The sequence below is a fragment of the Torulaspora globosa genome, chromosome 3 (assembly GCF_014133895.1).
Source record: "Torulaspora globosa chromosome 3, complete sequence".
NCBI classification, from domain to species: Eukaryota; Fungi; Ascomycota; class Saccharomycetes; order Saccharomycetales; family Saccharomycetaceae; genus Torulaspora; species Torulaspora globosa.
Window position 1 is genome coordinate 130,586 of NC_050729.1, and position 13,344 is coordinate 143,929.

The window sequence follows — 13,344 nt, forward strand, 5'->3', positions numbered from 1 at the left end:
TGTTTTTGTATGCAAACGAGCCATCGCGAACGAGAATGAGCAGTTTGCCTCCGTCTGGCAGCAATAGCGGGGGTCTGATGCGTGCTGTGTGCATCCCGAAGCGTACGGGCGACGGCGGCGAGCTCAACTCGCAGACGTACCGGCCTAAGGTGGAAGTGAAGGCCCGCAACTCTCTGTACATCATCAGCTACACTGAAGTACCGCCTTTCACGAGGTGCAGGTCGAGATCTAGGGTTAAGTTGGCGGATGGTGGTGTTCCGAGCGATCCTCGGGCGGTAGCTTTGAAATGCAACGATTTTGAAGTGTTTGTGTACATTGACATCCCGACGATAGACTACTACAAGGATGAGCTTCAGGATACTAAACTTTCCAAGTTCAATAAGAAGTTCAAGTTACATCTGCTGCGAGAGGCAATTTTTGATAGTTTTACGAATGGGAATGACCTGTTTTGGGACCAGTGGATGCAGAATACTAAAGAGCTCGGGCAGAAGAAGACGTGCACAATAGCCGTTTCGTCGTCCGGATCGCTGAGATACGTGGAGACTATCAAATTTCTGATCGAAGCATGCCATGAGAAGCTATCAGAGTATGTTGCTTTGAGCAGGGTCGCTTTGAAGTTTGAATTAGAGGTTACACCTACCTCGCGCAGGTGGTTCACCACTTTTTTGAACAAGCAGATCCTCGAGGGAGATATGATAGAATTTGTGGATTTGGGATCCAACTCGAAGATTTCCGAATCGACAACCACGCCTTTCAAAGAATATTACGCCAAACTTAGCGCCAAATTCGCTCCGCACACCCGTGACAGTATAGATACAGGGAAGCTGGACTCCATTGTGATCATAACCAACAGCACGGGAGTGAAAGCGCTGCTGACTATCCTATCGGACCGTCCCTTGACCAGTTATATCGTGAAGGAGTCTATCGATGCACTTCACGATACTGGGTTGAGAAAAAAAGACCCACCCGTGGACAGTAGTGAGGAAGAAACGCCACTTAAAAGGGAGTCTTCGTCCCTCCTGAGCTTCCAGAACTCCTTGCTCACCTCTAATAAGGACAAATCTGTCAGAATACGATCGCTATCGTTGAATCAACGGTCGAACAGGGCCCATGCTTTTTCAAACGATGAAATGCCCTTCTACAAGACATCCTCCAGGGAGATATCGCCATCACCAGGTGTTGGCACTCTGTTATCTAGGTCTTCGTCGCGATACTCGCCCGCGCCAAGGTCGAATTTAATGGCTGAGACAACACAAGAAGAAGGCTTCGAGTTGGCGCCCGACGGCGAAGGGTTCAGTGAATTGGACGATGATGACGAGGACGATGATGAAGATGAGGACGAAGGTGACGAAGATGGATTAAGTTTCAACGTTCCAAGTAGGCTGTCGAGGTCCGGATCTTCTGATGTTCTCTCGAGCGGTGAGAGATCGAACACTAGAACTGGAAGATTTAGATCTCTGAGTCTTATGGACCCTGCTTTTAAGAGCCCCTTTGATTTGGCCGCCACAGAAGATCAAGCATCTTCAACAGATGGATCTCGAGTTACCAACATATACATACATGACGGTGAGTTTGAAGAGACAGAATCATCCACGAAAAGAACAAAGAAAAAGCTTAACAAAGCTCTGCTTTCCAGGCAAAATTCTAGCAATGGTCTGATTCCGCCGGAGTTTTATTCGAGAATATCATCGCCATGCACCAGCGCTAGTAGTTCAAACTCATCTCTGCATGATCTAAATATGGCGCCTGGTACGTTTTCCAAGTGGTTGGGTCCTGATAGTTCAGCGTCACACTCATCAAACTTTCAAACAGATAGTTCCCATCCGCTGTTCGAGAAAAACCTCATCAACAAATCCTTTGAAGAGACTAGAAATCAAAGTTCTGCGAATCTGTTCAGTACGTTGATGGCTGGCAGATCTGTCAAGAATCCTCTTGCTTTGAACTTCAAATCAAACAAGGTCATTCCTCCAGAAGTTCAAATCATGGACGAGGAAGACCGCCTGATGTCGGGCTACCACAACGGAAACAGCAATTTCAGCGCCGAGGATACTTCTGACGACGAAAGAAGATCTGTGAGTACCGTTGTGCCCGATAGGCCCAGCTTTACGAACAGCAGCCGCGCTATTGAGTCGGATGGTCAGTCGGTCAATGACCGGAGGCCCGCAGATACTACTTACAAGCCTCTAAGCTTGAGCTTGAAGCTTTATGACGACGAAGACGACGGGGGCGGCAACCACGCAAGCTCTCCGTTGCCGATAAAGGATAGCGAGCAGGACGACGAGAGGCCGAAGCCGAAGTACAAGAAGGCCATTTCGCTCGATTTATATGGGGACAGCGATCTGGATAATGCGGGAGGCTGGATCCTGGGGGGCAATGCCAGATAGTGTCCCGCATAGCTATGGCTAATTTTCACGATTCGAGAGGATTCTCTCTAGGTTTACAGATAAATAATTTTCACTTGTTTAGTGACGCTAATACAAATAGTCGTTGGGTTTAGACAGCACGCCAGAGCTACATCTAAGGTTCAACGAGTTAACAACACACAGGAAGCTCCTTGTTATGGGACCGTGAACCCCAAGCCATGACGAGACTCAACATGAGACGAAGAAGGTACGGGCAAACTTCATATGCGAACGATCCAAGCCTTGGAAGCGACTATCAGGAAAGTTGGTTCAAGACAGTATACAAGTGGCTCGTTACAATTGACGGCGACTCGAAACTGAACGAGGAGAGAGGCTACAGGTCGCTGCCATACGTAACCAACTACGTGTTTTTTTTGGGCGGCAGATTGCATACTTTGCGACACAAGGATCACATATGGCTGCTTGTATTAGCGATTATCGTGGTACCGATGGTGCTGTTCTCCGTATTTGAAGCAAACAAGCTGTGGCACACAAAACTTGGCTACAAAGCGCTGGTTTTCCTGTTCTACTACTTCTGGGCTATGTCCTGCTCGTTCTTCATAAGGACAGCCACCAGCGACGCTGGAGTGCTGCCGAAAAACGTGCATCTAGCGCAGCTGAACAACCGTTTCCAGATACCGCAGGAGTACCACAACTGCGTCAGTCTGCCGACACCAAGTACTGCCCGCGATCCGCTCAGCAAGGTCGAGGTCAAGTACTGCACGGCGTGCCGGATATGGAGGCCCCCGCGGGCCTCCCACTGCTCCACCTGTGGAGTCTGCATAATGACCCACGACCACCACTGCTTTTGGGTCAACAACTGCATCGGACAAAGGAACTATCGCTACTTCATCGCGTTTCTCGTCAGCGCGGTCGCCACTGCGCTCTTCCTCATAGCCAACTGTTCTGTCCACATAGCCCGCAGCCAGCCGCGCCGACCATCCCGCGTACCCGTGACGATCCTCCTGCTCACCTACGCCTGCCTAGTCATATGGTATCCTGCCATCCTGCTCGGCTACCACATCTTCATGACCGGCACCCAGCAGACCACAAGAGAGTTCCTACGCCACGTACATTCCAAGAACCCCGTCTTCACCGTCATCAGGCCTGCAGAACACAATCCCTACGACACAGGTTCCTTTCTAAGAAACATGGCTCATCTCATGCTGCAGCCTCGCGGACCGTCCGCCTTCAGTGCCCGCGAAAGACACCGTCGTGGAGACTGGAGGTTCGTTACGGTTCCCGGAACGCACTCCTTTGAGAAACTACACTCGTCCCAGGCATAGACCGCCATCAACACAGTCCATCCTGCTACGCCGACTACGAATCCGATCAGTCTTCTACTATTGCAGTGATTTACGCTTCCCCAGATCGGCGGGCTTATATTCCGGCTAGGCGATAAATTTCACAGGCGATAAAAGAAAAAGCCTAAGGAGAGAAAAATTTCTAGAAGAAATGGCGTCATTGCCATCATATATTTAAACAGTGGTAAGTTTGAGACTCGTTAGTGTCTGGAAGTGGCTGGGAACTGAAAGGGTGTGGCAGGATGAAGCTTTTCCAGAATTCGTGCGATTTTGAGTATCCATGGGAACAGGTTACGGCAGCAAACTGGAAAAAATATCCGAACGAGGTCTCTACGCATGTGGTGGCAGTAGATGTGCTGAGACGGGAGGTAATGGACGGCGGGAACAAGCTAGTGTCGGAGAGGCTCATCACGATCAAGCAGGGCGTGCCTAGATGGATCCTGATGATGGTTGGGGGCTCGAACGTGAGCCATGTGCGGGAGATCTCTACGGTGGACCTGACGACGAGGACGCTGACGCTGCGGAGCTGCAACCTGACGTACTCGAACATCATGAAGGTGTTTGAGACCGTGCGGTACAGTCCGCATCCGGAGGACCGCGAGAACAGGACGCTGTTCGAGCAGGAGGCGCAGATAACAGCGTACGTGGCGATCTCGAGGCTCTGCAACAGGATGGAGGAGTGGTCTGTGCAGAGGTTCCGGGACAACGCGATGAAGGGCAAGCAGGGCTTCGACTCGGTGCTGCAGGTGTTCAACGAGCACTGGAGACAGCGCGAGCAGTACGTCGACGAGCTGGGGAACTCGATCGTGAGCACCGTCAACGACACTGTGGAAGACATCAAGGTCACCGCCGAGGACATGCTGAAGAAATCGGAGTGCAAGTCGTACCTGTTCTCCCGCAACTACAGCCTCTTCAAGAACGCTTTCAAGAGGAGCGAGGCGTGAGCCGCCATCTCGCTGTAAATACCACACTGATTGTAAATAATCCTAGCATATTTATATATTCTCTGGCCGTCAGGTCAATTTTCGTATTCGTAATGGGTTCTTTTTCTTCTGCTGACAAGCTCATCGCTTAGACAGAAAAATTTTGGTATACGGTGGGACAGTTAATGTATGATCACAGCTGATTGCACTGGGCGTATTGACCAATTGGTTTGTGGGAGTAGCATGGTTGATCAGGAGTTCAATGGTAATTCAAATGAGAGAGAGCTAGAGGAGACATTGCATCATTTACTCACTGCGGAACACACACCGTTGGATCAAGATGACGACGTCCCAATGGACTCCGAGATCCAACAACAGAAGCATTTGACACTGGATAGTTTGCTTGCGGACGCGGATTCCGAGATCTTCTATGATTTGAATGATGGAAGCACCCCAGGCGCGGAAATCTTGGAAGCCAAGGGCAAGAGGGCTACAATCGATGGCAAGATCATATATGAGCAAATACTGTCACCAGCATCGCTTTCGCCGTCGTCGACGGATGGTAGTCAAACCAGCGGCGGCAGTAGTGGCAACGAGTTCACAATGAGCCAGGTGGCTGAGATGAAGCAACGGATCATCAATACCCATAAGTTGCTGCTCAACTTCAACTTCCTCAAGGACGGGTATGCGAGGACTTGCGTAGAGTTCAAGAAGGCAATGCACCACCTGAGGGACAGCGAAGTCCACAGGGCACATCTGGTACAAGAGAATCAAGAGCTGAGAGACAAAATTGCTGAGTTAACAGCGAAATTAGAGAATCAATAGCATACTAGTATATTCATACTACTCTTAGAATTGCATCAATAATATCCAAATGAAAACGTTAAAGCATACATACAACAATCTATGAAGAGGTATATCTAGAACGCTTAAGCTTGGATGGTGAAGACGGAGTGACACTTACCGCAGTAGTATCTGTCCTTGTGGTTGGCCAAGAAAGTACCAGCACCACAGTTTGGACATTCCTTTCTCAACTTGGAGACCTTACCTTCACCGTCGACCTTGAAGTAACTCAAGATAGCCAACTTGACCTTCTTGTGCTTGTGCTTGATCTTCTTTGGGGTGGTGTAGACCTTCTTCTTTCTCTTCTTACCACCACCTCTCAATCTTAGCACCAAGTGCAAGGTAGATTCCTTTTGGATGTTGTAGTCAGACAAAGTTCTGCCATCTTCCAATTGCTTACCAGCAAAGATCAATCTTTGTTGGTCAGGTGGAATACCCTCCTTGTCCTGGATCTTGGACTTGACATTGTCAATAGTGTCAGAAGATTCAACTTCTAGGGTAATAGTCTTACCGGTTAGGGTTTTGACGAAAATTTGCATCTTGGCTTGTCGGCAAACGTTAGCGGTATGCTTCTTTCTTACCAAGTTCTACACTCCTCTTCGGAACGGAATAGCTGTTGCAATTGTTGTTACAACATCAATCAACTGGTTGAAATATTCCAGGACTGTTGCTTGGGTTGCGTCAACGCGAGGCCATTCATTCCAAGAAAGGACCACGACGCGCTTCGCGCCGTGAGAAAAACGGAAAAGCTGTGAAATTGATAAAACCCATACCCAGTGATTAGATGTCTAAGGTGTACGGATGTCTGGCAGCCAAACAGTCCATCAAAGTGTCAGTCATTTATTGCAATGAGCTATCTGTCGACTTCGAAGTGCTTGATAGACCTGCAGGGCTCCGTTCTAGCCAGGATGATGAAGATCATCCTAGTCGTCTGTCTCAGCTCGTCCTGTAGGTTCCGCACGAACCTACTAAATGATGCATATGATCGTTCGCTGTAGTTGCCCGTGAAAAGGATGCCATTGCGTAGAAAATCACTGCTAGTTATCGTCGCTCATGCTGTCACTGTCATCTGCATTACTGTCTGACTGCCCATCGAGACCTAGACCACCTATAACACGCTTACTGCGAAGCAGCGAAGCAAGTGAGGATAGTGAAAAGTGGTCGGGGTTATTTCCCAGCTTCGAAAACCCGACTATCCGAAGTACTTCCTTGCCTTGTTTGTAGCACACTACAAAAGGTAAAACCTTTATGCCAAGCTTTGAGACCAGGAATGGGCATTTCTCGACGTCAATCCTGAGAAAAATCGTTGTAGGATGGTTTTGGGCAAGCTCGCTCAGCTGACGATCCATGTACTGGCACTTGGCGAACTTATCAAGGGCAAAATGAACCACAGCATTATCTGCCTTCGTTAGCCTCTTTATGAGCATCGATTCATCTTCAGTGTTCAGCAATGAGCCATATCCCTCTTCTTTCACGTTCTTCTCGACCAACCGCAGGTGATCGCTGATCTGCTGCATTCTCTTCTCTCTATAGCTTGCCATGAAGTCGTCGTCCTCCAGCTCATCCATCAATTCGTCCAGACCAGCATTGGAACTGTCAGTCTCGCCATTACCAGCAGTCTCCTGCACAATCCGGCGCTCATAGGAGCTTATTTTATCCATTTCAGCGTTCTTGCCTTGTATCTTACAAGGTCTTTTCGTAATCGAATCTGTAATAATAACTTGTATAGATTTGCTCAGGTATAGAATGTGGTACAAACCGTGGTGAAAGCGACTTTAAGAATGAATTCTATCTACGAACTGGATCCTAAATGGCGTAAATTACTCACATCGAGTAACTTCCTGGGCGGACTGACCGTTAATGAGTTTGTTGAAGAGCTCAGCAAAGATCATGCTGTTAGGGGATCGTCACGGAATGGCAACAGCACAGCATTTGAAAGATTGGCTCCTAAACCCTACATTAGGACCTTCGAGTTTATTCTGAAAGAGTTGAGCTCTTTAAGTGAGGAAGCTTCCGAGAAGAAGATACGGCTCGCTGAACAGGTGTCCTCGCAGGAACTACAGCATGCTGAAGACATCATTAAACTTCAGTCGAAGCTCAAGAACATGATTCAAAAGTACGAGAATGTTGATCATCAGTTGACCAATGTCACTCAGGCCGTATCGCCTCTGGGTGAGAAGATGGAGATAGCCATAAGACGCAAGAAAGTCTACATCAAATCTGTGGAGTTGATCGTTCAATATAATGCATTCTGTGCTTTAGGAAAAAGCTCCTACTTAGAGAGCTTGCGTTTATCACCTAACTGGCGGAAGAAGGCACAAGCTGCAGTCATTATAAAGAATCTTTTGGCTCTCGCCCAGAAAGTGGAGACGAGTTCTATACCCAAAACGGTTGAAGTGGCCTCAGCAATTACAAAGTACTCAGAAATGATGGAAACGAGTTTGCTGGAAAGTTTCAACAAAGCTTATCGCGAGAACAATTTCAGTCAGCTGAATGAAATTGCGTTAATTCTAAACCAGTTCAATGGTGGTGTCAATGTGATTCAAAGTTTCATCAACCAGCACGCGTATTTCATCGATACTAAAGTAATCGATAACTATGAGACCAGCCAAATATTGTTGAGCGATGAATTCAAAGCGAAGCTAACGAACCCAGACGAGCACGGCGTCATCTATGAAAAAAGTATGATGGATCTAATTGATGATATTGTATCTGTTGTGAAAAGTGAATCGAAGGTAGTTCAGAGAGTCTTTGAACAAAGAGCTCCAAACGTCATGCAACTATTCATGCAGCGCATTTTTGCCCAGAGAATTGAACCGAAAGTTGATCTTTTGCTCAAATATACTTTCCCGTATTCAAATTTGGCCTACGTGCGAATGCTGCATGCTCTTTTCACTCTTGTGAGAAGGTTTACGGAGGAATTATCTAAGTATTTCCAACTTTTGGAGATCGACAAGAACAATGTTATATCAGCAACCATTGAACAAAATTGTTCTGATTTGTTTGCCAAGTATGTGTATAACAGTTCGAGGTATTTTGACATTGAGAAGAAGAGCTTAGAGTCCATCCTCTTTGAGAAGACTTCGGAGCTGAATTTAAGACATGATAAGGAAATTCGTTCGAGAGCGTTGGTTCACAAGTTAAACAATAGCTTGGAGAACAATTTGGAACTACAGGAACTGACTGGTACCACAAGAAGCAAATTAAGCCAACTGAATAACTTCTTCAAGAGTCACATAGATGCCGATAAGCTGGGGATAAATCGTAATAATTCAGTGAATCGCTCAAATTCTCTTAACAGCAATAACACAGTCCGAGCGGCTGTCTCGGATTCAAATCGAGATTTAACGGACAATGACCTCGATCTATTCCGTCTGGTGGATGCTGACTCTATGCTGAAGTGTGTGGTTGAATCGATTGCAAGGGTGATGGAATTGGTACCAAACAAAGCTAGTAGTTATAGCTACGAACTCCTGAAGGTGATGCTTACAGGTATTGTCAGCTCATATATCGAGACAGCCTTAGAGATAGCATATTCGAATGTATGCAGAATGGACGTCGCTGGTGCATCTGAGAAAGAGCTGTTTTTCCTGAAGTACATTTCAATAAGCTCGGAGATTCTGAGTCTCCTGTCAGCCTCCGTGAAAGCGATCTTTCTGCCAATTTTGACCAACTCGCCTTCCACTAAAAATAAAATCACCGAAATAACAAATAACCAGATCAAAAGGTGTGAACTACTCATTAACACGATCTTGGAGGATTTGATTCAAGTATACCTAACGAAATTCAAAAACTGTCTCGCAAAGCAAAAGAAGAAGGACTTTTACCCTAAAACTCAGGAATTGTTAGACCACGACACTCTCCCGGCAGTTGAGATAGTCTCAATCTTAAATACTCTCTACTCTCAGGCTGTGCTGTATTTGAAATCCAAAAACCTGGAGTCATTTCTCACCAAAATCGGGGAAGGCCTTTACGAACTTCTCTTGAGTCATTATGGTAAATTTCAGGTGAGCTCCACCGGAGGTATCATTGTCACCAAAGATATCATTGGATATCAAACAGCAATTGAAGAATGGGGCATACCCAATTTGTATGAGAAATTCGCAATTCTCAGGGAAATGGCAAACTTGTTCACCGTTCAGCCTGATCTACTGGACTCGCTAACCAAGGAAGGCCATCTGGCAGAAATGAATAAAGATATAATTTCTGCATACATCTCCAACAGGGAGGACTTTACTCATGAGAGGTTTATCGCAGGGGTTAAGCTGAATCTCAAACAATAGATTTAAACGAATAGGAAGTATGTTCTTTATGTCTAACTAGGTCATATAATCTTGTAATAATAGGTAAAGATCAACAGGACCGATATCAGGGAAATGCCAGCATTGATCAGCAAATTCGCGAACGAGCGATCTTCCTGCACTAGATACAACGACTTGTGACTTCTCACTGTATTAATGTGAGCACTCACCGGCATGGGTAATGGCGAGTCTACTGATCTGGGGTTCTTCTCCAGCCGCCGAGCGATGTTGCGGTTGAATGATTTCGGAAACAAATGGATGTGGCACAGCCATATGGCAGATAAAACCAGAGCGAGTATATACATCTTTAGAGCCTTGTATGGATCCGGCAGATAGCATATTTCGGTTTGGTAAGTTTTCTGATTCGCTGGAATTGCATCGGGGTTATACAGTGACAGTAATTGAATTGCGGGTTTTTTGATACCCATATTCATTGCACAAGACTTGACTGTAATCTCCTCTGCGGTCTTCGACGTTCCGTCGGCCTGATACGAGTGCGTAATATGGCAATAATCGTGATCATCTCCCGAGAACAAAATCTGTGGCTGGACACTCGCCAGAACTTCCTGAGAAAGATCCTGGTCAATCACCGTTTGATACTGGTCACCCTGCTGCAGCGGAAAAGGGCTTTTGCTTTCACGCTTATCGCCGCACTGCTGCTGGTTGGGATTTCTGTACAACGGCACATGCGAAAGCAGAATCCTTGGCAGCGAATGCGATTTTTCAGCGAAATCCTGAAGAAATGCTTTAGGAGCTGCCGCAATCTGTGGGTCAGCTCTATCAGAGAGAGAGATGGTGTCCACCAACACGAACGTGTGATTGCCCAGATCTATAGCAGAAGAGGTCTCACCGAAATAAGTCTTGAAACGCCGTAGGCTTCCTTCGATCACATTATCACCAAATCCAATATCGTGGTTCCCTGGGATCGTCGCGACAGTCTTGCTGCCCGGCCTTCTAGGGAAGATATCGTTGAATCTGCGATATTCGTCAAACCACTCATCGTCATCCCAGTATCTCCCGCCATCGAAGAGGTCTCCGAGGAAAAACGTCGTGTCTGGCTGCAAGTGATACTGTACAAACTTCCAGTTCCGTCGGTGATAGTTATCCAGTACCAAGCCTGTCAGATAGTTCACAAATCCCGGTCTACCAGGGTAAGAATATCGGTCCATCAACTGCGGATCAGCAAACAGGCTGACTCGATGAGCCTGTACCTGATTAGGCCATTCTTCCCATCTTTCCCACGAGCATTTCTTCATAGCCCTTCGTAAAACACTTCTTTCATAGTAATTGATCAACACAAGCCATCCACTCAGCAGTAGCAGCAGATGCCGCCAGTATACTCTCTTTCCAGCGCTCCCTTTCGACAACAGGGAGCTCTTCTGTCCCGGTTCTTCGTAATCAGAGTCCTCGACTTTCTTGGATTTAGGAGCAAACTTCTTGGACCGACTTCTAGACGACATTACCGGCTCAACTTCAGCACCTCTCAACCTTTCTAGTCCTGGCTCTTAAGTGGTCTTGACTAAGGTGAGTTAACCTTTATAACCCTACGCATTATATACGTTTGTTGGCGGGCTTCTTTAAGAACTTCGAGGACGCCTAAACCATCGTCTGAAGCCTTCAGATCGGTCGATATGTGCTTGGAGAGGCTCCGATTACCAAGCAATCCTTTGATTTGACGGCGGGATCCGCATTTGGTGCTGTCCGATGCCTCCGCGACGGTTGGGAAGGAGCTGGACAGACGATGGGCGGCTATGAGGAATGCTAGGTTTCAGCGGCGGGCTTATCCGGGTGTGATTGGAAGAGTAATGGCCCAGCTGGTATCCGTGTCGCTCGTCGATCATTCCTTTTTAGCCGCCGAGGTGACGCAAACGTTCAGCAGTCGAGCGAAGAAAGGAGGATTCCTGCTTATAGGGAGGCCTGTGTGCTTCTTCGAACCCCCGGAAGAGCGCTCTTGTCGCTGCAAAGCTCAACTCGCCAGATGACGCTAGAGTGCTGGCGAAACCGACCAGGACTATTGCGCCAGTTCGTCAATACCTTGGACTTGGACAGTTCAAGAAGAATTGACAGACATTTCAAAAGTCTCAAGGATCCGTCGTTTCTACGGCTGCCGGAATGCACTCTACTAGTCGCTACAAAGTTTGAACCGCTATCTGACGCTTGTTATCTAGAAGCGTCTTACTCTTCAAGTTATCTCCATCGCGAACAGCTTCATCGCTTTGACAAAGGCTATATAAAGTCAGCAAAACATAGAGGTGAAAGGCGTCTTTGGTCTGCGTCGAAAAAGCGTCTGAGTAGCATGGCAGGTGACTCGGATGTAGCGAGAAGTCTAAGATCGAAGAAGAATGCGGACGACCAGGAAGCTAGCAAATTCAATTTTGACGTTGAGGAGTTTGAAATACCTCCAAGCAAGCATCTCAAATTGGTGAGTACGGGAAAACCTGTTGTAAAAGCCGTGAATGGACAGTCGCGGACACCGGGGGAGAAAAATGCGGCTGACAGGGATGAGCTGTGCGGTTTGGAAGAAAAGACTCAAAAGATCAGCAGCATGATACTGGATATTAAGAAGCACGGATTGGAACCATTAAGCCCTGAGGCGTGCGAGGATCTGCTTCCATGCTCTGTTTACAGCTCCTTTCACAGGCTGATGTTTAAACAGGAAACTCGAATGCTAGAAATGGACGTGGTGGAGAGCGAAGCCGAAGCTGAGAGGCTTCATCTGCTTCGTGAAAAGCTTGACATGATACATTGGCCGATTACTTTGAGGAAGGTGACTGTCGTGAACGATCTTAATGATGAAGCTGAAATTCTGAGAAAGAGAGAACTTACGAAACAATGCATAGACTCCATGCTCGAAAAATTCGAAGCTATGAAAAGGAGGAGTAGTATGCTTGCTAGAAATCATAAGAGAAATAGGATTGATCCCTCGAAAGACTTAGCAGCGGTTTACAATCAAGTCGATAGGCGACAAATTATTAATTACCACAGCTCGTCCGATGAAGAAGAGGAAGGACTGTCGGCGGATCAAATCAGGGCACACAGGCGACAGAAAAGACAGGAGCAATGCAGAGGTTCGATCATCATCCAACTAACATTAAATCCTCAGGTTGCAAATGCTAGATACGCGATAATTGCCGAACCGTTGAGGAAGCCATATGTTGTGAAAGTCTCGCAGGCAGAGAGAAATGCTTGGAAGAAACAGATGAACAATGTCCCAAAAAAATTCAAACATCATCCTCATTTAGCAGACCAGGTTGCAGTATTCAAGCGCAAGGTGCCGATCCCATTCACGTTGGTGGCCGGACACCAGGTATCGTCAGCGTCCTGTGAGGTGACAAGCGAGACTGATGATAATAGAAGAAAAGCCCCATCCATTGGCGATAAAGGCGCAAACGGTTTTGATCGAGTGGATCAGACACTGAAGAAGCTTCATACTAATATTCATTCACCACCTATTCGTAAGAAGAGAAAGAAACAAGAGTAATTTTAACCGACCTGCACTCATAACCTCACAGCGGACACAACACTGAAGCTTCTGCCTATAAACGACGCGGACGTTAAATATGAAGCAAGT

At 47.0% G+C, this 13,344-nt stretch overlaps 9 protein-coding genes across 9 annotated transcripts; 6 read left to right on the plus strand and 3 right to left on the minus strand.

Annotated features, from left to right (window-relative positions):
- Positions 1-35: 35 nt before the first annotated feature.
- Positions 36-2,384, plus strand: SND1 (Snd1p; the record flags this gene model as incomplete). Its single annotated transcript, XM_037282678.1, has 1 exon — positions 36-2,384. The coding sequence occupies one exon, from the start codon at positions 36-38 to the stop codon at positions 2,382-2,384; it is 2,349 nt and encodes a 782-aa protein (XP_037138573.1).
- Positions 2,385-2,581: 197 nt separating this feature from the next.
- ERF2 (palmitoyltransferase ERF2) lies at positions 2,582-3,688 on the plus strand (the record flags this gene model as incomplete). Its single annotated transcript, XM_037282679.1, has 1 exon — positions 2,582-3,688. One exon carries the CDS (start codon positions 2,582-2,584, stop codon positions 3,686-3,688), a length of 1,107 nt encoding a protein of 368 aa, XP_037138574.1.
- Positions 3,689-3,948: 260 nt separating this feature from the next.
- HG536_0C00670 (PRELI/slowmo family protein) lies at positions 3,949-4,650 on the plus strand (the record flags this gene model as incomplete). The annotated part of the gene is made up of 1 exon (XM_037282680.1): positions 3,949-4,650. The coding sequence occupies one exon, from the start codon at positions 3,949-3,951 to the stop codon at positions 4,648-4,650; it is 702 nt and encodes a 233-aa protein (XP_037138575.1).
- A 168-nt stretch (positions 4,651-4,818) lies between these two features.
- Positions 4,819-5,454, plus strand: ATC1 (Atc1p; the record flags this gene model as incomplete). The annotated part of the gene is made up of 1 exon (XM_037282681.1): positions 4,819-5,454. The coding sequence occupies one exon, from the start codon at positions 4,819-4,821 to the stop codon at positions 5,452-5,454; it is 636 nt and encodes a 211-aa protein (XP_037138576.1).
- A 104-nt stretch (positions 5,455-5,558) lies between these two features.
- On the minus strand, positions 5,559-6,011 carry RPS31 (ubiquitin-40S ribosomal protein eS31 RPS31 fusion protein; the record flags this gene model as incomplete). The annotated part of the gene is made up of 1 exon (XM_037282682.1): positions 5,559-6,011. One exon carries the CDS (start codon positions 6,009-6,011, stop codon positions 5,559-5,561), a length of 453 nt encoding a protein of 150 aa, XP_037138577.1.
- A 498-nt stretch (positions 6,012-6,509) lies between these two features.
- PLP1 (Plp1p) lies at positions 6,510-7,133 on the minus strand (the record flags this gene model as incomplete). Its single annotated transcript, XM_037282683.1, has 1 exon — positions 6,510-7,133. One exon carries the CDS (start codon positions 7,131-7,133, stop codon positions 6,510-6,512), a length of 624 nt encoding a protein of 207 aa, XP_037138578.1.
- Positions 7,134-7,253: 120 nt separating this feature from the next.
- Positions 7,254-9,755, plus strand: SEC10 (exocyst subunit SEC10; the record flags this gene model as incomplete). Its single annotated transcript, XM_037282684.1, has 1 exon — positions 7,254-9,755. One exon carries the CDS (start codon positions 7,254-7,256, stop codon positions 9,753-9,755), a length of 2,502 nt encoding a protein of 833 aa, XP_037138579.1.
- Positions 9,756-9,796: 41 nt separating this feature from the next.
- CDC1 (putative lipid phosphatase CDC1) lies at positions 9,797-11,233 on the minus strand (the record flags this gene model as incomplete). The annotated part of the gene is made up of 1 exon (XM_037282685.1): positions 9,797-11,233. The coding sequence occupies one exon, from the start codon at positions 11,231-11,233 to the stop codon at positions 9,797-9,799; it is 1,437 nt and encodes a 478-aa protein (XP_037138580.1).
- A 518-nt stretch (positions 11,234-11,751) lies between these two features.
- SAS4 (Sas4p) lies at positions 11,752-13,254 on the plus strand (the record flags this gene model as incomplete). The annotated part of the gene is made up of 1 exon (XM_037282686.1): positions 11,752-13,254. The coding sequence occupies one exon, from the start codon at positions 11,752-11,754 to the stop codon at positions 13,252-13,254; it is 1,503 nt and encodes a 500-aa protein (XP_037138581.1).
- Between the last annotated feature and the right edge of the window lie 90 nt (positions 13,255-13,344).